This window comes from Rhamphochromis longiceps, linkage group LG2, assembly GCF_057381845.1.
Source record: "Rhamphochromis longiceps isolate RC_006_pf linkage group LG2, R_longiceps_female_GT1.1, whole genome shotgun sequence".
Lineage (NCBI taxonomy): Eukaryota > Metazoa > Chordata > Actinopteri > Cichliformes > Cichlidae > Rhamphochromis > Rhamphochromis longiceps.
In genome coordinates this window covers 28,086,828-28,113,645 of record NC_140558.1, presented here as the reverse complement: position 1 = coordinate 28,113,645, position 26,818 = coordinate 28,086,828, and the positions used below count along the sequence as shown (strand labels likewise).

The 26,818-nt window shown below is 42.1% G+C and overlaps 2 protein-coding genes across 5 annotated transcripts in view; one reads left to right on the top strand and one right to left on the bottom strand.

Annotated features, from left to right (window-relative positions):
- afap1l1a (actin filament associated protein 1-like 1a) overlaps positions 1-20,052 on the top strand; it is a 28,742-nt gene extending 8,690 nt beyond the window's left edge. For 2 of the 4 annotated variants that reach the window (XM_085421118.1, XM_085421109.1), the window contains exons 2-19: positions 7,914-8,039; positions 8,169-8,252; positions 8,348-8,427; positions 8,841-8,970; positions 9,129-9,224; positions 9,330-9,544; positions 9,647-9,826; positions 9,962-10,045; positions 10,632-10,707; positions 10,942-11,058; positions 11,140-11,351; positions 11,841-11,986; positions 12,119-12,191; positions 12,676-12,790; positions 14,252-14,419; positions 15,665-15,840; positions 15,926-16,051; positions 17,270-20,052. In XM_085421118.1, coding sequence (XP_085277244.1) covers positions 7,914-8,039; positions 8,169-8,252; positions 8,348-8,427; positions 8,841-8,970; positions 9,129-9,224; positions 9,330-9,544; positions 9,647-9,826; positions 9,962-10,045; positions 10,632-10,707; positions 10,942-11,058; positions 11,140-11,351; positions 11,841-11,986; positions 12,119-12,191; positions 12,676-12,790; positions 14,252-14,419; positions 15,665-15,840; positions 15,926-16,051; positions 17,270-17,296 — 2,231 coding nt within the window. In that variant the 3' untranslated portion in view covers positions 17,297-20,052. Of the gene's footprint in view, positions 1-4,208; positions 4,417-7,913; positions 8,040-8,168; positions 8,253-8,347; positions 8,428-8,840; positions 8,971-9,128; positions 9,225-9,329; positions 9,545-9,646; positions 9,827-9,961; positions 10,046-10,631; positions 10,708-10,941; positions 11,059-11,139; positions 11,352-11,840; positions 11,987-12,118; positions 12,192-12,675; positions 12,791-14,251; positions 14,420-15,664; positions 15,841-15,925; positions 16,052-17,269 lie in introns of those variants that run through there. The other 2 variants (XM_085421100.1, XM_085421092.1) reach the window with 2 other exon arrangements.
- On the bottom strand, positions 18,868-26,060 carry gabrp (gamma-aminobutyric acid type A receptor subunit pi). The gene is made up of 10 exons (XM_085421130.1): positions 25,778-26,060; positions 24,641-24,727; positions 24,438-24,550; positions 24,240-24,307; positions 23,945-24,162; positions 23,160-23,242; positions 22,844-22,981; positions 22,546-22,698; positions 19,291-19,484; positions 18,868-19,200 (listed from the first exon to the last, which is right to left on the bottom strand). The coding sequence occupies exons 2-10, from the start codon at positions 24,685-24,687 to the stop codon at positions 18,868-18,870; spliced, it is 1,347 nt and encodes a 448-aa protein (XP_085277256.1). The 5' UTR covers positions 24,688-24,727; positions 25,778-26,060.
- Between the last annotated feature and the right edge of the window lie 758 nt (positions 26,061-26,818).

Sequence of the window (26,818 nt, the reverse complement as noted above, 5' to 3'; positions counted from 1 at the left end):
AGAAAAGTGGATGCCAAGGACAGGGTTAGGTGGAAACCGATGATCTGCTGTAGCAGGAAGAAGCCAAAAGAAGAACCAAAGCTCCTCAATGATATGCTGTTTGCTCATTTAAAACCAACACAACAGACTAAATTATGCTAAAATGCTCCACAAAACTTAAGGACACTGCACAGTTGGACGATTACTATGTTCTCCCATAATATAACATTGAATGTTGTTTGTGCAAGAGGCCCCAAGAAGATGTGTGAAAAAGTGCTTGTAAACTGTGCACAGGTGTGCCTGTGTGGTAAACCACACTAAATCATTTTGTTGCCTAAACTTAGCCAACCAGAGCGAGAAAATAAAAGTAACACTGTGGTAGCTCCTAGCAGCTACTGCTAAAGAGCATGAATGGGACACCCTCATTGGGGACAGTCGTTTCACCGAGTTTCATGTCTCCATCTCGTGCACTATAGCACCATCGCTTAGTTGAAGCTAGAGTAACCTTTATAACACCACCTAATGAGGTACTGTTATATTCCTTGTAGCAAGTTAACTTCAAAGCTCATGACATCAGATATGGGTCACGTTCAGTCTGGAAATAGCATACAACATTATGGCATGTTTAGCAGATTGTACGCAACAATGCTCAACAGGCCTAAAGCTATGCTCTCTCTTGTTTGATGGATATATCTGTTTCACAATCAGCAGTGATATGGACATGAATCCTATTGTATTAAAACTGTACCGTAGGTTGAACACCTGGAAATGCACCAGCTTTTCCAATCAAACATAAATGAATAAGTACATTTCCATATCTGAATAAAGCCTTGGTGTATGAACTTTGTACTTCTTCTTGAGGTTCTCAAGTTCCATAATGTCCCCACTCAGGGCATTAAGCAACAACTCATTTTTCCTGCCAGTGCTTTTAACATGGTCAGCTCAAGTTGCCATGGTGACTGTGCCAGCTTGGCCCCCTCATCGCTGCCTGCAGCTATATTTCCCAGTCTATTTGTGACTGCAAGCAAGCCATTTCATACACAGTCCTTCTGTGTGATGTCAAATATAGCAACTTTATATACCGTGAAAGTAAAATGAACGTACAGCAACAGCATTTTTTTGAATATCTCTTCCTCCATCACAAATGACGCAGTAAAAAGTAGCAGAAAGACTGGCAGCAGCCATCAAGATGATTTGCGCTATGAACCGGATCTGTCCCTGTGTACCTGTGGTGTTCTCCAGAGATATCACTTTGCGAATGCCCAGACACGTTTCTACTGGCGAGAGGAAAGAAGAGCTGTCACTCTTGGGAAATGCCAGGAATTCGAAGGGTAGGGTGGGAGGGAATTTCATCATGATAGGGCACAGCCTGGTGAGAGAAGGCATTGTTGGCACACCTCCTAATTCAATTAAAAACTGGGCGAACATCTGGCTGTCTGGTTTACCTCATTCTTTGTTACACGGAGTAGTGTGATAAATCCTGTGGTGAACGGTGATCTCCTTTCTCATCTGTGCTTCTTAACATTATGAATCAGCTCTTTTTTTTTCAAACATGCCTGACTCAGCTTTGATGACTGAGTTGGATGGAGGTATTTAGGTAACACTCACACGGCATGATGATAACACTCAAACGCCACTGTCTCTGTACTGAAAACCCTATCCTTTGACTCACTTAACATGAGATAAGATTATGCTTTTGCACACAAAAAATATGCTTTTCGTCTCCTTCAAAAACTTGCTGGGTCGTATTGTTCGGCCGAGGAAGAAAGACACCTACACAGTGCAGTGTGCTTTCATGTCAGATCGGGTTGAGAAATGGTTGTGTATCCAGCATCTCCAAAGACAATAAGGAAAGGGGCTCTTCCAAGAATAATTCATCAGTTTTCAGTAGATACAGATCTCTTGTGGAGTCACAGATGGTACCGTCTTTTTTTTTCTCGAACTGCTTTATCTGGCATGACTTACATCTTTATGGTTCTCCTTTGTTTTGCACTGTGGACTTGACCAGTAGTTTTCATTGTAATAAACACTAGGTTTTGTTTTATCATTAACTGTGACTATTTCTGCCCCGAAGGCTTTAGCTTTTCAAAAACCTGAGATCCATCGCACCCAGCTGTAATATGGTTCAAGGTGGTGTGAATTTTACAACTTGGTGTGCTTTCACATCCCTCCTCTAACATCCACAGTTCTGTATGTGGTCAGATATTTACTATTGAGGTCAAAGTTCAGATTTAGTCACTATCAGAACTCGTTTTTTTTAAGGCCATATCAGGCAGTATGTGAGACTATTTTGGGAAAAGCTGGGAAGCACCATTTACGAGTGAGGAAGGGTCTGGCTTTTTTATCAATAGATTTTAGAAGGAGCTCATTAGTGCGGCGCTTTTCTTCACAAATACAATTCTGTGCAAAAGCATCGAGCCACTACTCATTTCTTTATATTTAACTTCCAAGGAGTCCAGTCCTTTTACCGGACCATTTTTAGAGGAGTAGTTTTTGTTTGTAACGCCACTTAACACTGACCTATGACTCATTTAAGCATAAAAAGACACCCAACTCAAGTGATGAACCAGGGTTGTGTTTACTTACAACAAGCAAATTAGCAATTTGTTACTAGCAGCTAATTACAAACAGATGTAATTTGTTCCCATTCCTTTGGTTTAGCTGAAAACCTCTTGTATGTCAGCATGGTGTGCAGTGTGTCCTTAAAAAATCTGAGGAAACTACACAGGTGTAGGACATAAAAGAAATGACAAGCCTCAAAACTATCTGCAACAGATTAACAGTATCTGATTAGCATTTTTGAGACATGCATCTGGCCCTTCAGTTGATCCATCTACTGTTTGCTTAAGCATCAGCAGAAAGGCCTCAGAATGGTGGCTGTTATAAAATCATTCTTAAGGAAGGACAACTTGGAGAAAAGCCTGAGCAAAAAATTCATCCGCTTGAATTTGAACACTCTTTGCTGTGGAACCAATGCTATGTTACTCTTTCAAAGAGAGGGAAGAAAGAAAATAAAGCAAGACATGGAAACAACTGTGTATAGAAGAACTGCACTGAAAATCAGAGGCAGAAGGTCTAATGGAGTCCATTCTTCCATTTTCTATCTGCTTATCCAATTCAGCTTATCCCGTTGCAGCTGAGCCTATCCCAGCTGTGTTAGGGCGAGAGGCAGGCTACACCCGGGACAGATCACCAGTTTATCACAGGGCTAACACAGAGAGACAGACAAACTTTCACACTCACATTCACACTATGGCCTGTGGTACCTGTGTTTTTGAGAAATGGCAGCACCTACATCCAATTATCCTAGCAAATATAAACAAATGAGGGTTATCTCAATAGTTTTGCACAGTACTCTATATTTTTATTATGAAGTTGTGTTTTTTATCAGCTACCAAAAGACAAAAAAACACACAAACCTTTGTATGAGTTAAATAAAAATGTACAACCTGTTAACTAGTCTCGATTAGCACAGATGGATCTTAAAACCATTCTCGTCTAATTCTGAACAAAAAAGTGAATGAGCTCCCCAAATAGAATCACAATGGGGTGATGAGGGGTCACACTAGGATTCCAAACAACAGGTGATCTTATTACTTGCACGCTTATGCTGTAACCCCAGTCTTGTGACATCATAATGATACTTGTCCAGTCTTGTGCAAGAGGCTTCTTATAGTAAAAGCCTACACTTAGAAGAAGCTAGTGTGTCATATTGTGGTTGTGGTTGTGTATTGAACTGTGTATGCTTCAGGGCTGTTTGTGCCACGTTACTGCCAGTGTGATTGAAGGCAGCATGTTGCATCGTGTTTGGCTGCCTGATTCTGCCTCAAGGCAGCAAATCCTCCACGTGTGACACTGAAAAGGTCTCAACTTGCCCTAATGACTACTCCACAGAATTTCCTAAATCCTGCAACTTTTACTTGACATGTTAAAATACCCCTATAAACTGGGGATTTCCACAGGCAGCTAAACTGGAACCTGTTTAGTTTGTAGCCACTAGTTAAAAGTTAATAATGTAAAGAGAGAGGGAAAGAATGCAAAAAAATAAAGAATGTGAGTTAGCTATTAGTGTGTGTGTTTACACAGCAAGCCTTTCCCAGGTGCTATACGATCCCTAGGATTACAGTGGAAGAAGGGGGATCAAACACATGCGCACACACGCAGAGCACCACCCCTGCCCCCCCCCCCCCCACTCAAAAAAAAGGAACGAGAGGAGGGTAGACGGAGAGGGAGGTGCAGAGAGATAACAGATCAGATGGAGGAAGGGAGAGGTAAAGGGAGTGTGAATTCAGCAGATGGTAGCTCACCTCTGCTACAGACTTCACAGGACAGAGCACAAAGGGTGTCTTTGAGTCTGGAGTATCTCCTGCAGTATCTCTTTTGTGTATGAATGAGCCAATTAGAGAATGGTGGGACTGTCATCCACTGCCCGTGAAGGTAAGTGTTTTGAAAAGAAAACAACAAGAAAACAGATATTTTATAAATGTTGGTATATTAAAGCATCTGATGCTACAGGATTTGGGCATGCCGAGGGAAAGAGAGGTGTGTTAGCTGCGGGGATGTAAAGACACTAAAGGTGTCGTGCCTTCAATCCAAACACAGTAGGAATCAGATGATGTTTACTTCATGCCTTGAGGGCCATGCCAGCTCACTGAGACACAGAGAAAGGCAGAAATGTTGAATTGTTGAGAAAGCTGTGTTTGCCAGGGTCGTTAGTGAAACATTGTAATTTCTGAAGCCTCTGAAGACTCGTTGTGGGCTGCAAATTCTTGTTGGATAAGTTGGAATGTCTGCTTACAGTGATGTTGTGAAACAAAGCTGCTGCTGACTGAATCCTGTCACTTTCGACATACTGTTATGTTAAGTTTGTTTGTGTGTGTGTGTGTGTGTGTGTGTGTGTGTGTGTGTGTGTGTGTGTGTGTGTGTGTGTGTGTGTGTGTGTGTGTGTGTGTGGGTGGGTGGGTTGCATGGCAAGAAAAGAAGTCAGCTCAGCATGAGGGAGGTCTTTGGTACTTGGAGGGAGCGGGGGTTGAGAAAAATGGTGCAATCGTATGAGGTCAGATTATTCTTTAATTTAGACGTTGTTGGGCATGTTAGCACAGGTGCTAGACTCACTGAAATTATTCACCCATCATTCAACCGTACAGAGTTGGCACAGAAAGTCTACAAATGTAAGCTCCTTTTAAAGGCCTGAGTCTGCAGTGTTAAACAAACTACCCTCTCCACTTAACAAAGGTCTACACACACACACACACACACACACACACACACACAATGCAGAGTCTTGCACTATGAACAAGGCGAGGAATGTGTCTGGTGTTTAACAGCAATTGTTAAGCAAGTGTGAGGAAACCAAGTGTGTTCTAAACTTTGACTGACTTTGCAGACCTGCACAATCTTTTTTCTCTGGTGTCTTAAGTCTTCTACTTTATGATGTCTTTTTTTTTAAAAGCTGAAAGTACACAAAGCTTAGAATAAAGTTATCCTTTGACCTTCTATGGAGACACATACATTGCTTTCACTACACTGAACCACATTTTCATCTATCACTGTAACATTACGGGAGCTTTTGCCTAATTAGTTAGAAGACATCGGTTACGTATCGCATTCAAACACACGCACGAGCAGTTGCAGCATAAAAGCAAAAGATGACTCGCCGCTTAAGACGTGTGACGACACTCGTGCATGGTGTGTTGTTAATTATAAAGGAACGATGGACGACTTGAGGGTGGTCTTACGTGCCCCTAGTGCCAAAAATGAGGAAGTAATTCCTTCTCGCTCGCCCTTGCACTGTAAACGTGAAATTGGGTAATCTGATTTTTAAGGAGTAAAATTGTGAAACCGTTTTTAAGGAGTGAGGCGACCTACTTCACGCCAAATCCTTTGAAAGCGTCGCCTCAATTTCTCTATTATATTATATGTAATATACTTGATTTAGTGCTGACTGGTGTAAATTTCAACTTCTCTCTGCAGAGAATGAGTCATGCTGTGGATACGGTTTTGTCTTACACTTAGGTTAGGGGAAGCCCAGTGCTACGCTAGAGCCAGAATCTAAACAGCTGGAACCTCTGGCAGAGTAACAGCGTTCACCAGGCCCACACATCCCACTCTCATGAGTTTCCTGTCCTTCCACTTCCTCATTTCCCTGCATGAATTAGATGTTAATGAGGACACATTCCAGCTCACAGCATGGATTAAATCCTCATGCCCGTTCCTCAGAGTGGGAGCGGGCTGTTATTACAATGGAAGGAAACCAGGCTGGTACAGGAGTCAAAGTGGTTAAACAGACACAGGCAAACATACACCTACTGTAGCTGTTGTTGCTTTTGACCGTAGCCTTGGCTGGGCATTGTTAAAACCCATAGGAAGACCCACCTAAGAAAAGTATGTCTGTCTTTAAGGAGTGGGAGCACCCTGAAATGTAGGACATACATCACTGACAAACAATAGATATTTTCTCCAGCTAATTTATTTTCTGCTTGTCAGAGGTGATTACATGCAAGTTCACTGCGTTGGGGTCATACGTTGAGACAGCCAACATTCTGCCTCAACTTATTAATGTGCTTTTTAGGCCTGTGTACAAAATCCTGCACACGATGGTGGTTCGAGTGCATTTTCTAGATAAGCAGACAAAAGTTAAGATTTGACACACCTCGCTAAATGCACAACACATGAGCCTGCCTGTGCGTTTTGGGCTTGTGTGCACGAGTGTATGTGTCTGTTTCTGCCTGTGTCTGTGTGTGTGCTTAGCGCAACAGGTCTTGCTGCCATATGAGCGCACTCTGTACAAAGAGTTTTCTGGCTCAGCGGCTGTCCCGCGGCTGACCCTAGTAAGATGCACGGTTCGCTAGGTCCAAGGGGCCTGGACTGTGAAAATTGGGTAGGAGGGAGGGGAGAGAGTAAGAGATGGAGGGGAATGGGAAGTAGGGGGAGGCAGACAAGAATGCCAGCAGTGACTCAGCCATTTGTTAGGTTTTGTTTTGTTTTTACATACATAAGCATACATACATAAACTGGATGCTAGAATACAGACGGTGGTTACAAACGAGCTAATGGAAACACCTCGGGAAGCTGGAAGAAGCAAAAAGCGCTGCTTGGTGGCACTGGCTTGCAGCAGGTTGCAAATCTTTTCTCGGGCTTGCAGCAGCTGGGGGGAGTGAGCTAGTTTATTTGGGTTTTGCTCTGAGAAACAGGGAGTGGACCTGTCCTACATCTCAGATCAACATATGATGTATGCGATATATCTGTTCCTACAATCTTGGGTCCAGAGGACCCAGAGAGCCCTGTGAAAGCCTGTTTAAGGCAGCTTGTGTTTTTCTAAGTTCGGCATTTCAGTTTCGCAACTGCTGGATAAAGATCGGGTCCTTGTGAATGAAGTTCTAGCTTTCTCATTTGGCTTGTTCTGAGCTCTCTAAAGTGCTCCTTAAGTTATTCCTGTTAGAGTCCGATGCTCCATATTGAACCATTGCCTGTATCTGTTTGTTCTTTTAGAGGGCCAGGGGGACAAAAATCTAGTTTTTCTGTCACTTAAATGTTGATTCAAATTTGAGTTTGTGAATCCGCAGAATTTTAGAGCTTTTTTCAGGAAGTTCCTTTGCTGTTATCCAAATTCACATATTTACAGGGTTAATGAGCAATTAGCAGACATGTTTCCTGTGACTGAAGCCTCTTGGCATTGTTTAGTCTGGATAGACAGAGGGAGATAGAAAGGAGACTCAGTGATGAGATGGCTGATGGATATTGACAAACTGTGAAGCAGAGTGACACAAATTGAAAGAAGGACGAGGGGAAAGCAAAGCAGAAAGAGCCTGTTGGACATACACCAGGGATTTGTTTAGACTTGCTAGTCTGACCTTTGCCCTCTCTAATTATACACAAATGCTTGCACATATACTCACACACCCCTTTGACCATTTGCCCTCCTCTCTGCGCAGCAATGGAGGTGTTGGTGAGTGAGCTGGGCGTGCTGCTGAAGATGCTGGACCAGGAGAACCTCAGCTCCACCACCCAGGAGAAGAAGACCTCAGTGCGGAACCTCCTGCAGCAGATAGAGCCATCAGGTAACAGAGAGGAAGGAAATTCATTTTTACACTAAGTTCTGAATGATTGCACACATAAGGTTTGTTTTTTTTTAATGCTGTTTTTTTTTAACTTACTGCTGCCTGTGTTTTCTTCTTCCTCCCCTCTAGTGTCAGGAACAGACTACATCTACATGAACTCATCAGTGTACAGAAATGGCACGAGCTTTGTAGAGTCTCTCTTTGAGACATTTGGTGAGCTCCACCATAGTGAGATCAAATGAAAGCCACTTATGCAAATTCCCTGCCCTTAACATAACGAGAATAAATGAATGTCTCTTTTTTTTAAGATTGTGAGCTTGGAGACCTAAAGGATGTTTCTGATGATGTGAAAGAAAACAAGAATGCACAAACTGAAACTTCGAAAAAGGCAAGTGAAAAATATGAGAAAATATGAGAACTCATATTTTGGAAATTAACTAAATATTGGCTTAAAGTCCTGAAGGTGAAAGGATTCCGTGTGTGGGCTGTAAGCTGTTTAATATCAGTCTTTTCAGCACTCGCTGCCCCAGTTGCACTTTGCAAATTGCAAATCCAAAAGAGGCGATGAAAACCAGAGACTGTGTTCCATATTGTGGGGTTTTCCCTTTGCTCGACATGCTCATTGCTCTGTAAACTGCTGGACGAGTGAAGACTTGGGGATCCGCCCAGAGCCCATGCGTCTAATTTATGGAATTTTTTACAGGGTTATTCTGTGCGTCTCTTTGATTATGTAGCTCTTTTGGCCTTTTTGGCTATAGAGGAAATTTGAGAGCTTTGTTTATATTTATGTGTCTCCCTTAGCAGAGCTGTGTCGCCCCACACTCAGCTGACTCGCCACCCCCGCTGCCCACAACCCCTCCTCCAGAGGAGTACTACGAAGAAGCAGTGCCCCTGGGCCCTGGCAAGATGCCTGAGTATATAATAACAAGAGGTCAGCATGTTCCCACCTCAGTTGAACTCAGTGACCTTAGTGTTCTAGAATTTTCCATGCACAGGATATAATTGATATGAACACAATCATATAGCAGGATGTACCACAGATAATTAGCGCAACAAAAGCTAAATTGCATTTTTTCCTTCCCTTTCCAGTAAGGTCCAGCCCTCCTAACTCTATAGAAGATGGCTATGAAGATACAGAAAACCAATACCCCACTACCTGCTCAAACCTACGTCGCAAAAACTCCTGTGAGAACACCCACACGTTTCCAGGATCGCCGGATAAATCCTGTGTTTTTCCAACAAATAAAGCTGACATTTTCCCTCTCTCTGTCTTTCTCATTGCTTCAACAGACAATGATTCTGATGCTCTGAGCAGTTCTTACGAGTCCTACGAGGAAGACGAGGAAGAGAGGAGCCCGAGCGTCCGGCTTACTCATCAGTGGCCCTCCGATGAGAGCTCCATGCCTCCTGCCAGGGACTGTCGCATTTGTGCCTTCCTGCTGCGTAAAAAACGCTTTGGGCAGTGGGCCAAGCAGCTCACTGTCATACGGGACAACAGGCTACAAGTGAGATGCTGCACTTTCTCATCTTCCTTAAAGGATGTTCTTTACTTATGTATCTTTCCTTTTTTCCCCCCTCACACGTACCACATTTTGTTCTTTGTGCAGTGTTATAAGAGTTCCAAAGACATGTCCCCCTACGTGGACCTGCTGCTGCCCCAATGCACTGTAGTCTACGTCCCCAAAGACACCAAGAGGAAGCATCATGAGCTTCGCTTTACCTTACCCAATGGGGACGCGCTGGTGCTGGCGGTACAGAGCAAAGAGCAGGCCCACACGTGGCTTACGGTAATTTTAGCATGCTGCAATTTTATGCAGGAGTCATGTATTTTCCTCTGGTATAGCTGCCAATCATCAATGGTCTATCGAGGGGGGGGGGGGTTAGCATCCAGTCCAGAGTGATAAGTGCAAACTTTCCCGCAGGTTGTCAGAGAGGTGAGCAGTCAGAGCGCAGCACCCGAGGAATCGGCATCTCCTGTCATTCTCAGAAAATGTGAACTTGATAAGGTAAGCGTGAGAGAGAGGATGTTTATGTGAGTGTATCCTTGTGGGGTTTTTTTTTGTTATATCCCCGAAGTCCGTAATTCTTCCTTACAGCAGCTGAGGCGAGGAATGCTCAGCAGCAAGCAGCAATTGTGCTGTCAGCATCAATTTTCCTAAACAATTGTTTGGCTCAACACAGATACCTGTGTTTGGCTCGCAGAACAAAGAGGAGATAAGCAGGGTAATTAGGAGTTAAGACTTCGTTGACGGAGGTGGTGGTGAGCCAATGTCGGAAGAGGCACATCCTCTTTAGGAGTTTATTAGATCACAATCTGCAACAGGCTCTCATACAAAAACAAATACTAAAACAAGGGGAGCCCATATAGAGCTGGAAGGAGACTATTTGTTTAATTATGCCATGTGTTTGTATTTAGGAAACAGCATGACAGAAAGACGTCTAAGAAGGTGGATATGTATGAGAAGAAATGCCTTTAAAGTATAGTTATTTAGCTCTTTATTAGTCAAAGGCAAGTGTAGACCAGCTTAGCTTAGAATGAAACCTTGGGCCCTGATAAAATCTAACCTTGTGTTGGCGTGTTTGCTTCTGCAGAGGTTGTCTGCGGAGAGGAACACATCAGATTCAGACAGTGTGGGCGTGTCAGCTGGAGAGAACTGCAGAGAGAATGGTAAGGCAGAGATGCACGCAGTCTTAAAGCATTGCAGCTGTTCCAATTAGAGGTTGCTGGGATGTAATTTGTGTGACTCTTCCATATTGCTGCATTTATGCCATATGAGATGGGAAGGATTCTGTTGAAACATGTTGATAAAATAAAACAGATTGGGAATACAGTTCCCAAACGACACAGATAAATCCAAACAAAAGCATCTGATTTTGAACTCTTTTTAATTTTTTTTTTTAGGTAAGGTGAAACGGGGTCCTTTTGCTGCGGGGCGTAAGATCACACGCATCATCAGCTTCTCAAAGAAGAAGTCAACTCGGACAAGTGACCCACGGACATACAGCGATCCTCGGCAAGGTCAGAGCCCGCTTCAATGTCGTGCTTCAGGAGTCCAAGTTTGCGGAATGCGTAACTCTTCCTTTTCTCCTCGCTATGCAGGCCATTTGTCAGTGCTGGTGAACCAGGTGTGGCGGGAGCAGTGGTGCTGCGTGTGCAGAGGTGCCCTGCACTTCTACAACGACAAAGGAGATCCTCGGATGTCTCTCCCTTCCCTTCCTCTCCACGGCTGTGAGGTGGTTCCGGGACTCGGACCCAAGCACCCCTTTGCCTTCCGTGTCTTACGGGACAGCACAGAAGTGGCTGCCCTGGAGGTGTGCTTCTTGTTTGATTATTTCAAAGCTGCACGATATTACCAGAATGGTCGAATCTGTGAGAATTGAAAAGAGTCATCTTTCATAAGAACATAAGCAGGGAGATATTTTTAACCAGCTCAACAGTCTCCATCTGCCCAACAGAGGTGGTAGGCTTATTGTCGGGTTAATGTTTTGATTCAATCTCATCACTCTCGTCAGCTCGACTCGGTCAGCACTGGGCAGCTGTTTCAGTGAAAAGAGCTCAGATAAACAGACTGTGAAGCAATTATCAGCTAATGAGCCAGATGTTTCTCTCATCCACTCGAATACCTGCAAAGCAAAAACAATCACGATCTGTACAAAAGCTTCAGAAATAATCCGAATGCATACTAACGTGCATATCACACGACCATTCACATCCCATACATCACCACAGTCTTTAAGTAGATTGAATATTAAACTTGATTATTTATTTATTTATCCAATGCCTTTCTTTTAAATTGTCAGGCAAGCAGCTCAGAGGAGCTTGGACGGTGGCTCGGTCTCCTCCTGGCAGAAATGGGCTCTGCGACAGACCCAGAATCACTGCATTACGACTATGTAGATGTGGAAACCATTGCTAACATCCGTGATGCTGCGCGGCATTCCTTCCTGTGAGTGAGATGAAGCGGAAGGGGGTCAGGATCCATGGACAAGTTCAAAGCTAGGCCATCAACCAAAGCAGCGATGTTTTTGCTTACATCATTTTTATGTAAATTTACTTTGTCTGTTGTCTCTCAAACTAGGTGGGCTACCTCCTCCAGCAGCACCTCCACAGATTCTAGAACATACGATGAGGTACCTAACGAGGATCTGCAGGTAAGCAGGACACTCACGCTCAGAAATCACGCGTTAACTTTGATGTGACCAGATCAGAAGATGTATGGGCATGCAGCTGTTTGGGTTTTCGCTGTCTGACATCCCATCAGTCACCCAAATAAATAGACAGTGCTCTGCTGCACTCCTATCAATGATGCCTTTTTTTTTTTACCACAGAAAGATCAGGGTGTCCGCATTAGGGAAAAAAAAGATAAAGTGCTCTGACTGGTGACAGGAAGGCAAGAGGTCATAGCAGTTTCACAGCCTGTAAACTCCTTTCTTAACCCCATTAACATGCACTTTAAACACATGCCTCTCACCACCTACAACCAAAAACACACACACGCACACCACAGCAGTCTCAAATCACTAAATCCCGAGACACGTTCACTGCATATCCTGATAAACAAATTTAACTTTTCTTGATCTGCCCTCACTCTTCCCACATCTGTCACTCCCCCCGCCCTCTCTCTGCTCCACCCAGTCAGGAGAGAACCGCAGGCAGCAGTCTGGGAATACAGGGAAACGGCGCTCAAGTTTCTCAAGCAGCGACTCTGACAGAACCAAACCATTAGTCTCCCTGAAGCGAATAGGCTCACGTAAGTGTGCTCAGTTTGTTTTCCAGTGTGACTTGCAGTTCATCAAGTGGTGCTGAGTCTAACCTTGTGAAATAAATTCTAGGATTTTCCAAAGAGCAACAAAAAATCCTCTATTTTATTTACATACTTAGCTTTTAATTCAATGCTTCCTAAATAAAAAGGAAGACATCTTTAAACGCCCCTCTTCGGAGTGTGACTAAACTGTCTCCTGACTTGTTACATTTGTGGTAAACTGATTGTTTTAAACAATTTTTAAGGCAATTCTCTTTTTTTATTGTTCTGTCAGTATGAAACTTAAAATATTGCTTTACAACTTTGAAACATTGCCATTTATTGTTTAATGTGCAGCCTTATGAGCAGTGCTGGTGTCTTTTTTCAACTACTTTGAAAGGAGCTGACTTCACATTTATTAACTTACAGGCTGAGTTTATTAATATACTTTGTTGTTATATTAAGTATTTTTTCTATTTTATACTGATCCTTGATTTACATCTGTGTGATTAAAAAAAACCCCATAAAAACAGCTCAAAATACTGTGGTGGGGGGAGAAATAATTCTTCTTAATACATCAATATTTCACTAAGTCATAGATTCCAGTGCTCTTGAGCTCATATAGCTTACACTCCTTCGAGTTGTGGGCTTAAGCACTGGCAGTCATAAAATTTGAGCAGTCATCTGGCTCAGTATTTCTTCTTTTCTTCTCTTCACTCAATCATCTTCTCACTTTCCGCCCATATTCCATTCCCTCTGCTCTGGCCTCTCCCATTTGCTCCCTTTTGTCATTCGCTCTCTGCTGCACAAGTGAAGGAGATGAGCGTCTGAGTTACAGAAAAGTGATATCAGTGCGGATTTCTAGCGAGGGTTCCTCTTCTTGCCGTGTCTCCGCTGTGGTCTTCGCTGTCACCTTCTGGCACATCAAAGAAGCCGCGCTTTCCATGGGCTGAGAGCTGCAGGATGTAACCTGAGATTTATTGGACACTCGCATTAGATCTGCTGCCTCACCCTCTGACCTCTTACCCCGCAGGAGTGTGTGTGTTTATCTTTAATTCCTGCAACCATATCACCGGGTTTCCTTGAATTTACAACGCTGTATTATGGCCATTATAGGTTAGGGTTTGCTTTGGGGTGAGTGGAGCATGGTAAGATAGTAAGTTTAATGTCTGATGCTTAAAGAAAGAAAGAAAAATCAAACATCCTCTGAAACATAAATGGGACATGAACACAAAAATATTATGTTCTCTAATATTAAAGCCACACAATTTCTAGAAAAATGAACGCTGTCTCTCTCTGGCCTGTTGTAAAAAACGACCATGCTCTACATCCATGTGACACTTACAGGCAGCTTCATATTGCCCCCACGGAGAGCATAGCATTAATTATGCAGACAGGCTGCCGTGAGAGGGTTTTGTCTTATTCCCATAACCCCTGTACATCTGACCTTTAACCTTTGCTCTCATCCAGATACCAGCCAGTACGGGAGGTATGGGAAAACGCGAGCAGAAGAAGATGCCAAACGCTACCTCAGAGAAAAAGAGGAGCTGGAGAAAGAGCGAGATGGCATACGTAATGCACTAGTAACCCTCCGACAGCAGAAGAGAGAGCTGAAAGAAGAGCTGAAGACAGCTGCAGGTAAGAAGATATAAAGTCAGGCATGAATGGTTGCTCTTTATTGTTGAAGCAGTCCCAAAATGAAAAACACAACTAAAACATGCATGTACCCTCTCGATGATTAACTAATGTATGAAGACATAGTTACAAGGCACAAAAAAAAAAAAACATGGGAGGATTTTAGTCTTATTTTTGCAGGATTCATTGGTGTGTTTGTGCAAATTTGCCAGACGTCCTTTACATCATAACGCATCACGGCTCTTTATATGACCCCGCATTGTGACCTCCTTTATTATAAGGCCATGAAAGAGCAGAAGTTTCCCATGCAGCATTTGTATTAAAATTATTACATGAAACAACATGCTTATGAAAAAAATGTCTGCTATCTCTAATTACCTAATTTCCTCTAGTACTGTGTGGCGTGCTTCCAGCAGAGGCAGAGGAAACAATCATAACTGTGCCACAGAAACACAACTATATGAAACCTATTACATTTTAGATCATCAACACATTTTAATGAAGCAAAATGTTTTCTTTAAAAACATCTAAGTAGTATTTTTAGGTTTCATAATTAGATTCGATTTTTTTATACAGTGCTTAAAAAATTTATAACAGCATCCTGCATTGTGAGGTTTATGCTGCAGTTGTTGAAATATTTTTTTAATGTTAATAACTTGTTTCAGGCTAGTTGAGCAGTATGTGTAAGTCTTTTACTTGAAATTGTACTTTTAATGCTAAAATATAATTATTGTTGTTATCCAGTAATATTCGACTATACTGTTTTACAAAATAAAGTAAAAACAAAAAGTGATAGCACATTATTATTAAAAATAAGTTTATACTAAAAATGTGTTTTAGTGGTTGAATGTTATTCTTGGTTAATTTCCAAATACAGAAGTCCGGTGGCTTTAAAAATGTGAATTCAGTTTGCTATTTGCGTCTTAAATAATGATACAACTTTTTCTCCTTTTTTTAGTCTTAAACAAGTTTTGGGCAAATTTCTAGAATATTTTTGTTTTCTTGCTTTTTTTTAACAGGTGGTCTAATAAATTTCATCGCTAAATAAATAAAAAAAAAACCAAAATAAACAAATTTTTTTTCTCTTGAGATTGAGATTGATTTATTGTAAAATCAATAAATTTAGAACTTGAGTAAGTGCTTTATTTTGAAAACTGGAATTTTAAGACTTATTTATAATGCAAAGGATATGAACGTACAAATGCGTATCTTCTTGTTTTGATCTATTTCTGTGAATCTGTGTGGCAGATAAGAGGAAGTCTTTCCTGAACAAGCGTGTGGCTCAGTTGGAGGAGGCCTGTCGAGCTAAAGAGGCAGAGAGGGTGGACCTGGAACTTCAACTGACTCAGGTCAAAGAAAACCTAAATAAGAGCCTGGCAGGAGGAACCCTGGGGGCATCAGCGGAGGCTAAACCTCCTGTTCAGGTACCGCTTATGCTTAATGTAGAAAGACAGGCCCTCTGCATACAAAGATTTTTATATACTTCTATCCTTTTTCTATATTGTCCAGGCTTCTAGCAAGAAGATCCAGAATATCTACAGTGATTCTTTACCAGTAAATTGTGCCGCAGAGCTGCGTAGGAGGCCACCGTCTGTTTACGCTTCTTGTACTGGAACTGTCATGCAGAAAGCAAAGGTAATAGTGATGAAATTCATCCGTTCTGCTGCACGCAGTTCAGTTGCTCAGCTTGTCGTGTATTGTCATGTTTTCTTTTCAGTCTCCTCAGGGAGTTAATAGAGTCACCGCGGCATGTACCATCATCTAATGGGTTTTTCACAGTTCGCACATAAATAGATAGTCATCATATGATAGTGCACTCAATGTAGATATTAGTGGCTCTATGTGTTAATGAAATGTGAGGCGGTCTACGAGGAAGCAGCAATAAAAAAAAGTGTATTGCAAAATTGAAGCATTACAAATACACCATATTGTTCCATTGACTTTCATGGCCACAGGTGTATTAAGTCAAGCACCTATTTATGCTTCTAAAAACATTTGTGAAAGAATGGGTCGCTCTCAGGAGCTCAGGACCTATGAAAAAAGCCCAGTCGTGAAATTTCCTCACTACTAAATATTCCACAGTCCGCTGTTAGTGGTTTTATAACAAAGTGGAAGTGATTAGAAATAACAGCAACTCAGCCATGAAGTGGTAGGCCATGTAAGATCACAGAGTGGGGTCAGAGGCACGTAGTGCACAGAGCTTGTCAGCTTCCTGCTACAGACCTCTGATGTGGCCTTCAGATTAGCTCAAGAATAGTGTGGAGAGAGTGTCATGGAAACGGCTCCATCCAAGCCTTACATCACCAAGCTCGATTCAAAGTGTCAGGCGCAGTGGTGTGAAGCATTCTGCCACTGGACTGTAGACTGCTTCCTGTTACAACATAACTGTGCACCAGTGCACAAAGTAAGGACCATAAAGACAGAGTCCTGACCTCAACCCAACACAACACCTTTGGGATGAATTGGGCGGAGACTCAATCCAACATCAGTGTCTGCCGCTGGAAGAATGGGCAAAAATTCCCATAAACTCATTTCTAAACCTTTTGGAAAGTCTTCCTAGAAACGTTGAAGCCGTTATAGCATCAGTGGGTGGGCCAATGTCATATTAATGGCTTCGGAATGAGAAGTCACTCAAGTTCATATGTGTGTGAAGGCAGACGAGTGAATACAATTTAGTGCACCATGACCTTGTTTTTCATTTCATTTTTTCCCCAAAAAGCTTTAGGTTTTCATTCTGTTAGATTACTGTAAACAACTATTTAATGATATAAGTACACTTTTGTGTTTCCTGTGAAATTAATTGAAATCCGTTTTCACATCATTAAAAAAAAAAATCTGATTTTCTTTCTCTAGGAATGGGAGTCAAAGAAAGGAACCTAGGATGACAAGGGAAATAATGCATATCTGGAAGAGACTTTGGACCCTTTGTCTAAAATTTGCCATTTATAAATGAAAGTCAAGACTTGTTTCCTTTTTGGATTGCTGAGAAACTGCATAAACAGTAATGAAAGAAATCAGCCACTAGGTGGTGGTACAGCTTACTGAATATTTCCAACGACTGTTTACGGTCTGTAGCCAAGTATTTTCACTTTCTGGAAAGGTGCAGTTTAAAATTTTGGAAAAGGAAAACAAAAAAATCAAGAAGGGTAAGTTCAGCAGAGAAAGGCAACATAAAAGTATGGAAAGCACTACAAATGAATAAAATGTAGTGTGGAAAAGAGCCAGAAATGTTTAAATGGTGTCGTGAGGGGAAAAAAGAAGGCCAAAGCAATGTGACGTATCGGAAGCTTTGAGAATGAAAGACAGTTTAAGCCATGATGTGCCTTTTAGGTGACATAATCTTTTTTGTTTTGCCTGTACATAATGAGCGCCAACTACTGTTCTATATGTGTTTGTACTTAAAATACTGTACAGCGCTTCATTCCTCATCACAAAGTGTGCAAAAGTTTTAGGCACAGTTTTCCAAGGTAATTGGCAGGTATGTTCCTCTGGGGGTTCAGGCTCTCTGAGTTGCATCAAGTAATCCCATAGTGACTCTCTAATCTTCAGATAATACCATCTGCTGCAGCAGTCTCTCTATTTCTTGATGTTTCTTTAATGACTCCACAGTGGCTCATATCCCTAATGTTGCTACTCCTTTTAAGTGCCTAAAACTTTTTGTGCATTTTTCTGCCTGAAGTCAGTATTCGGGTACGTGCCATAGAGGATTCTGGGTAAAAAACAAAGTAAATCCATGCTTGTCCTGATCACCCTCTTTGGCACACATTTAAATACAGCTGAATACTTACATTACAGATCATTGAGTTACTAACAAAGTGGTGCTATCAGTGATAGAAATCTGTCTTTTCCTTTTAATGAAATCATCAAATGTCATTTTAACACCTTCCTTACCAAACCTGTGGTCGCCTGTTGCACTTTACTGTTCTCGTACCCGGATGAGGGAATAATAAATGTGTCTCTTATTTTCCCAAACAATTCCTGTTTAATTAACTTGTTACTAAGCACAGACTGAATTTCCTTCTCATAAAATGCACCGACACATTCCAGTCACTGATGTAGGCTTTTAATTTCACATTGTACGGCGAAACATAATCATACAGTATATGGTCTCATGCAAACAATGCATAGCAACCAACTGTGTGGTGCTGTTCAGCATCCTATTCATTCTAAACTCTTCCTTATTTGATCTATGGATTGGTCAGTAGACAATACAGGCTTTGCATTACCATGCTTACATGCTGATGTGCTGGGAGCCAACTCTTTGCACACAATCAATAACGGCCCTTGTTGCAGAGCGTAGTCCTGACCAATTGATTTTTCGCCATCCAATAAATAAGCTGTGTCAGGTCCGTTCGTATTCAGACCATGGCGACTGGTGTTGGATCTTAAATGAGGAGGTAGAGCAGCTTCAGGTTGGTGAAATTAAACTTTCCACGGCTTGGAATGAGCACTTACAGAAAGAGATAATAAAGCCAGTACAGGATATTGACAAAGAGGAATGCTGTGGGGAAAACTGTGCGGGCATAGCGATCAATGTTGTGTGGATTTTCCACAATGAAGACAGATGCCGCCTTACGTGATGCGTCTCTCACTGACGACAAGCCGCAGCCCTGATTTGGCGCCTTCTCTTTTGTTCCTGTGTGGTTCTTGGTGTCGCTGTTGGCTGACTGCTCCGTGGAGTCCTCTGCGGTGGAGCCGATCTCCACGGACTGATTTGGCTGGCTGGAGTTGACGATGGGGATAGAGCCATTTCCATTAGACTCGCTGAGCTCCCTCAGAAGGTCCTGTTACATGGGCAGATAAACCGATGGATTGATGTTTACAGTAACAGAGAATCTTTCCATTTTTATCTGTGTCATGGTTATGTGTCTCACCCGATATAAATCCTCAATGGTCTGGTGCTGCATGGTGTAAAAATGAGCGCAGGCATACTCCAACAGTGCGCCAAAAATGAAGGTGAAACAGATGCCCAAATAAACATCTATGGCCTTTATAAAACAGTTGGCATTGGGCAGGGAAGTGCGGGCACCCATCATCAGAGTTGTCATCGTCAGCACTGTTGTCACTCCTGCAGACAGATCAGAGGGTTGGGATTTTTTTCTTTATTTCCAGCATGTCCCAGCAATTAAATCAAGCAAACAAATATTTAGTTTGTCCATTCCACACTACTCTTGCTCTTCTTTCAGGGGCTTTTTTTGTTTATGCATTCTCTTTATTATTTTCTTCAAGCAAACAACATCACTGCTGCTGTAGATGTGAGACTAAAGGATCCAGATCTTAGAAAATACTCAGTGTATGGGGAAATTGTATTGAAAACAAACATGTGGAAACAGAAAACTTGATGTTTTTTTCAGTGAAATCTTAATCAGTGATGTATTTCTGTATCTACCATCATCAAGGAGGTCATGTTTTTGGGTGTGTGTGTGATTTTATTCTGTCTGTCTGTCACATTTGCTTGAGTGGGGTCATGTTAACAAGCAATTAAATATTTGCCTTAAAGTTTCCAAGGTCAACACAATGATTTATTGGTCAAAAATGGACAAAAATCTTACAAGTGTGGTGTGTATCTATGAAGCGCCTTGAGGCGACTTTTGTTGTGATTTGGCGCTATATAAATAAAATTGAATTGAATTGAATTGAAGTGTATTGTTAACACATCAGTGTAATGCTATATAGAGTTATTTAAAACCATCTTTCTTATTTCTTGTATTGACAACATATAGTGAATCACATCAATACAGTGGCTTGCAAAAGTATTCGGCCCCCTTGAACTTTCCCACATTTTGTCACATTACAGCCACAAGCATGAATCAATTTTGTTGGAATTCCATGTGAAAGACCAATACAAAGTGGTGTACACGTGAGAAGTGGAACGAAAATCATACATGATTCCAAACATTTTTTACAAATAAATAACTGCAAAGTGGGGTGTGCGTAATTATTCAGCCCCCTTTGGTCTGAGTGCAGTCAGTTGCCCATAGACATTGCCTGATGAGTGCTAATGACTAAATAGAGTGCACCTGTGTGTAATCTAATGTCAGTACAAATACAGCTGCTCTGTGACGGCCTCAGGGGTTGTCTAACAGAATATTGGGAGCAACAATACCATGAAGTCCAAAGAACACGCCAGACAGGTCAGGGATAAAGTTATTGAGAAATTTAAAGCAGGCTTAGGCTACAAAAACATTTCCCAAGCCTTGAACATCCCACGGAGCACTGTTCAAGCGATCATTCAGAAATGGAAGGAGTATGGCACAACTGTGAACCTACCAAGACAAGGCCGTCCACCTAAACTCACAGGCCGAACAAGGAGAGCACTGATCAGAAATGCAGCCACGAGGCCCATGGTGACTGTGGACGAGCTGCAGAGATCTACAGCTCAGGTGGGGGAATCTGTCCATAGGACAACTATTAGTCGTGCACTGCACAAAGTTGGCCTTTATGGAAGAGTGGCAAGAAGAAAGCCATTGTTAACAGAAAACCATAAGAAGTCCCGTTTGCAGTTTGCCACAAGCCATGTGGGGGACACAGCAAACATGTGGAAGAAGCTGCTCTGGTCAGATGAGACCAAAATGGAACTTTTTGGCCAAAATGCAAAACGCTATGTGTGGCGGAAAACTAACACTGCACATCACTCTGAACACACCATCCCCACTGTCAAATATGGCAGCATCATGCTCTGGGGGTGCTTCTCTTCAGCAGGGACAGGGAAGCTGGTCAGAGTTGATGGGAGGATGGATGGAGCCAAATACAGGGCAATCTTGGAAGAAACCCTCTTGGAGTCTGCAAAAGACTTGAGACTGGGGCAGAGGTTCACCTTCCAGCAGGACAACGACCCTAAACATAAAGCCAGGGCAACAATGGAAGGATTTAAAACAAAACATATCCATGTGTTAGAATGGCCCAGTCAAAGTCCAGATCGAAATCCAATCGAGAATCTGTGGCAAGATCTGAAAACTACTGTTCACAAACGCTGTCCATCTAATCTGACTGAGCTGGAGCTGTTTTGCAAAGAAGAATGGGCAAGGATTTCAGTCTCGAGATGTGCAAAGCTGGTAGAGAGACAGACCCTAAAAGACTGGCAGCTGGAATTGCAGCAAAAGGTGGTTCTACAAAGTACTGACTCAGGGGGCTGAATAATTACGCACACCCCACTTTGCAATTATTTATTTGTAAAAAATGTTTGGAATCATGTATGATTTTCGTTCCACTTCTCACGTGTACACCACTTTGTGTTGGTCTTTCATGTGGAATTCCAATGAAATTGATTCATGTTTGTGGCTGTAATGTGACAAAATGTGGAAAAGTTCAAGGGGGCCGAATACTTTTGCAAGCCACTGTATGACCTTACTTTGGACCTCTGACTTCTTCAAGGTCAAATAAAGTCAAGCTTTCATAAAATGCCTTTTATCTTCAAAGTGATGCTTAAAATTCTACTGCCTTTGTTTGTATTGGCAACATTAAGAAAATGATACTCTTTTTGGGGATTCTAATTATCACATTATTTTTCATCTAAACATCATGTCGCACTTGACCTCTGACCTCACTTTACATGACGTCTGCCTTTCTTTCAAGTTGATCCCAATAAGAGTTACATCTTTAAAGTATTGTCAAGAGTTAGAATGAGCTGCCTAGTTAGAAATATACTGTAGTATATTATTATATAACAAGCTCAAGTTAGTCATATCCAGTTATTTATATGTGAAGGCCCATCATCCATTAGCTACTCCTACAAAACATTAGTGTAAGCAAAGTAAATGCCGTGCTACCCTTATCTTATTTATTCATGTATTTGTGCACTTTTTTACTATAATTGGTGTCTTCAGCTGCTGATCATTTGGTGAGTTATTTAGTGACTAAGGTCAAAGTTATCCTTTTTATTCATAGGTTAGAGTCAGAAAACCTCAGACATTAGACATCATAGTTGTTATATTGAGAACAATTATTTAATAATATAAGTATTGTTATTATAATTATGCTACAAGTAGGTGGGATGCTAAAACTCATCCCTACTTCATATGACCAAAGAAAAACCAATACATGAAATCCTGCAGCCTCTAATATGGAAATGGTCACTCTATGGACAGTTACCAAAATCCTGGACTAAAAGAGTGAGGTCTGCTACTGACCAATGCAGGTCCTAGCTGGCACAGAGGACTGGCTGATCCAGAAAGAGACCCAGGACAGAACCACCAACAGAATGGAGGGAACATACGTCTCCAAGATGAAGAAGAGCACATTTCTGCGCAGTGCAAAATGCAGCACCAGCTTGGGGTAATTTCCTGCAAAGGACATAAAGAGACATAAAAAGAACGAGGGAAAAAATACAGATTTAAACAATCCTGTGGTGCATTTGTGCTCCAATAGCAGCTGCCATTGGATGAATCCTAACATGCAAAGGAAATCCAGAGAGCTCAAATATGTTACCTGTTTCGTACACAGCCTCTGACACTGATGTGTAGTAGCTCTCCACACTATACTGTGCCAGCCTCAGTGTGTTCAAACCCTTCACTGAATCATTTCCTCTGGTCCAGTAGAACACCACATCCTGTAGGTTATACCCCCCTGAAAGGACAAAGAGTAGTTAACCTTTGGCTAGTGAAGTGCTTGGTGTAAAGCTGGCTTTCAGTTTCATACTCACTACACAGAGGCTGATGAAAATGGTAGTAGTGATGATGATGATGATTTATGTCCAGCTACACACATGACTGATGGTTAATGGAGCTCACAGTGAAATACTCACAGCTCTCCAGCTGAAGGGTGCACACCTGTCTATCCATAGGGTACTTAGTCAGATCCATGTTGCAGGCGATCGTAGCCGTGATGCTGTTGGGCATTCAAAGCAGGCATTCATTACCAAGCTTCAAAAACCCAACTGAAATGACTGCAGCTCTGCTGATTTATAACAGGGGATGTTAATTATTAGTGAACATAAAGAACTCTTCTCCCCTGATGAACATCCAAGAGATCAAAGACTTATATCTGGAGTATCATCATTGTGTCTCACATATGAATTATGTGCACAGTGTTGTCGGATTGCAAAAATGAGGCCAGGTTGCTCGAGTTCTACAACATTCAATCACCTCCACACAATCAGATGATGGCTCCAGCTATCAATCAGTTTCGGTACTCAAGAAGAAGGAAGATACTGAACATACTGTACACAGCTGACCTTTCTTTCATCTGTCAAACTGTCTAGTCAAAAAAAAGTTATATGGAAGTGTGAGCTGACAGATTAGCCTGGCCTGATTTTTAATACTCATATGGAACTCTGCAAATCTTCACTGCCAAAGGCTTAAGTGTTTGAAGGGCAGAACATACAGGAATGCAGAGCCATACCCCTGAGATGAATGAATGAGGGATGACATTTGCTTTTTAGTCATACTCCTAGTTATTTTTTCCCCTTTCTTTTTATATAGAACGTGAGAGCAGTGTGCGGTTGACTGGATTTGTTTTCTTCTTGTCTGTGACCAGCAGCGTGAAATGTCAGCTGTCAGCGAGCGTCAAAGCTTCGGTAAAGAAATGTACCGAAGAGCATAGAGAACAGTTCCATTGCTGAAGATGCGTATGAGGCGATTTTCCACGGTGACATCGTGCAGGAAGGAGCGCTTGGAGTCTGGGATGAAAGTGTCAGGGATCCAGAGCAGTGACACCAGGCGACCGTCCACGCTCACGCTCTCATTACCGGGGAACATCAGCCTAGCATCACGCCAGCGCTGACGGAGGAAGATTGTCGCTGTGTAGTCCTGAAAAGATACAAAAAACATATAAAGACGCCTGCTCCCTCGTTTGATCGCGCAGATGACAAAAATAGAAGGTGTACCATATTGATTTCAGAGATGGCATCAATGCTGGCGATATCAAGGCTCATTCCAATTTCCACTGGGCCCTCTGTTCAGGAGACACACATGCGAAACAGTACAACTGGTCCACTCTTAAGTGAAAGACACAGAAGCTCTGACGACTTTTAGAAAGTTAAAAAAAAAAGCTTAAAAAATAAATGTCTCAAGCAACTTCATACCATTGAAATTAGGTCTGAGGTAGCGGTTATAGCCTTTCATGAGCTTTTGTATTGTTGGCAGAAGCTGGGAGTCGTTCCATTCACCCCAGTGGTTGCTATGGAATGCACAGCTCCTGATAAAAGCAGGGAAAAATGAAAAAGGAAATGAGAGAAACAATGAGACAAACAAGTGGGCGTGCTTTTTTGACCTCAGAGTCACTCACCCCTGCGTAAAGGTCAGGAGGATGATGAGTAACAGGTTGGCAGACATCCTGGATCAGCTGGCAGAGGTCAGAGAGATGTGATGAGGACTAAAACACAAACACAAGAGCTGTTTTCATTTAATTGGGATGACACAGTTTGACCATAAGGTGGCAGCAACTAACTAAATGTGACTACAAAGCACAGTGGAAGTCTGCAACGCAGCAGTCATCCTCACTCGTTTCTTGTTAGATAACTGCGCGTTCACCCTGACACGATAGTTTTAAAATGTTTTGTAAACTTGCATTGATCCCCACCTCTATTACTCGCTCCAATATTATATATTAGTAGCGTTTCCAATGCCTTCACACACTCGTGCAGACACACACAAATACACACACATAGACAAACATTTTGTTTAGATAGGCATGTATGTACGTCTAACATTTATTTTATTTATTAATATTTTTTTAAATATTGCAGTTACTCTGATCTGCTGATATATGTGGCCTCGATCACATTTTTTGTTTTTCAGAATTCTTCAACTAACCCTCTCATCAAGGAAGAAATCCTCACAGGAAACCCTTCCCCTCCTCCTCCTTTCCCTGATTGATTTCACTGTCAGTAACAGACTTCTGTCCTTTCACTTTATACTTTCATCCGAACCATGCAAATCTGTCCTGCATGTTATTGTGCTTCAGTTATCATCAAAGCAATCTGCAGCTAATATATCGCCATATTGCCAGCAGTCTAGAAAAGCAGCATTTAATTTTCAATGCGTTATTTACACTGAAGTGCCATTCTAAATGACTGTGCGAACCAACACTATTGATTCCCCTTCGCCAGGGGCCAAAATGGCACAGAATGTTATCAGGTTGTAGTTGTCAGGTGAACATATTCTCCTGTTTGGATGCATTTTTTTCGCCGGCTGCTCTGAAGCTTAGGCTGAAGCCTGCTGTGTTAGTTTTGCATTGCATCATGCATGTTTCCCTTTGTCCTCACATCTGTCTTCCGGTTTATCCTCTTTTCCCATGTATTGAACTGCACAACAGCATATTGTCAGATACTACCTTGCCTATATGTGGATCTACATTCAAATAAACATTTCTGTTTACTTTTTTTTCTTTTACACTGCTTACGTACAAATTTCTAACTCTTACCTGCCTCAGCCGTGCTCTTATGTCCTCCTTTTTATTTCCACTTGGTCACTCTTCTGCTCTCTCTCAGCTCTCTTTTGTTTCCTCCTGTGCTCTTCTGCCTTCCTGTATCCCAAGTGTTGCCAGTGGCTGATATTGGTCCACTTTCTTGTTTACTTCTGATTATATACCCCTGTGTGTCTTCAGGCTACCGTTAAAGCATCTAATATTTGGTCCTTTGTGTCTTACTGCTGGTTGTTCCACTATCTGTGCAACTCCCTCTGTCTCTCTGCACAGCTGTGTTGATCTCCCCGCAGAGCCTCTGTGCAGCCCCCCCTCCCTCTCTCTTCGTACTACTCATTTGCGCTGCACTTTTTTTCTCTGCCCCCCCTTCACATACTCTCACACACACAGAATAGCATCTAGTTTGAGCCCTTACATCACTCACTTTTTCTCATTCTTCCTATTCTTTTTGGCCCCTTACTCTCTATCTACCTCCTCCCGCTCAATTTACACTGACACTGTACCTCCTTCTGGGCTTCAAAGCTTGACTGTGTCTCATCCCCTCATGCCCTCTCCATCTTCACCTCCAACTACTTCGTTCCTCTGCATCAGTGTCATCATCCGAATTAGCTTCCTCTCGGCTCTGTCTGCAACTTAACTTCAATGAAATACCCATGCAGCTCAGACAAAAGTAACAATTTTGACTACTTTCATCTTCATAAAGCTTGCCCTTTGCCACTGTTGTAGGAAGTGCACATGTAGTCCTGATGATGAAAAAGCTGCTTGATGCTGCTATAAGGAGCAGATCCTGGTGATGATTTGTCAACATCCAGAGATGTAAACTGCAGCTCAAATACCAATACTGCTTGTGTGCTGTGTGGTCAGTCATTCATCTCCAGCGCTGCCGACTTTATGGGATTCAGCCCCAACTATAATTATATAGCCTGACCTCTGAGAACCCACGGCTGGATCTCCAGCATATGTGCAAGAACCTTTGGGGTATACTTGTTTACAACACTTTATGAGATTTCAGAGATGCTTGTACCTACTGCAGCCAATTAT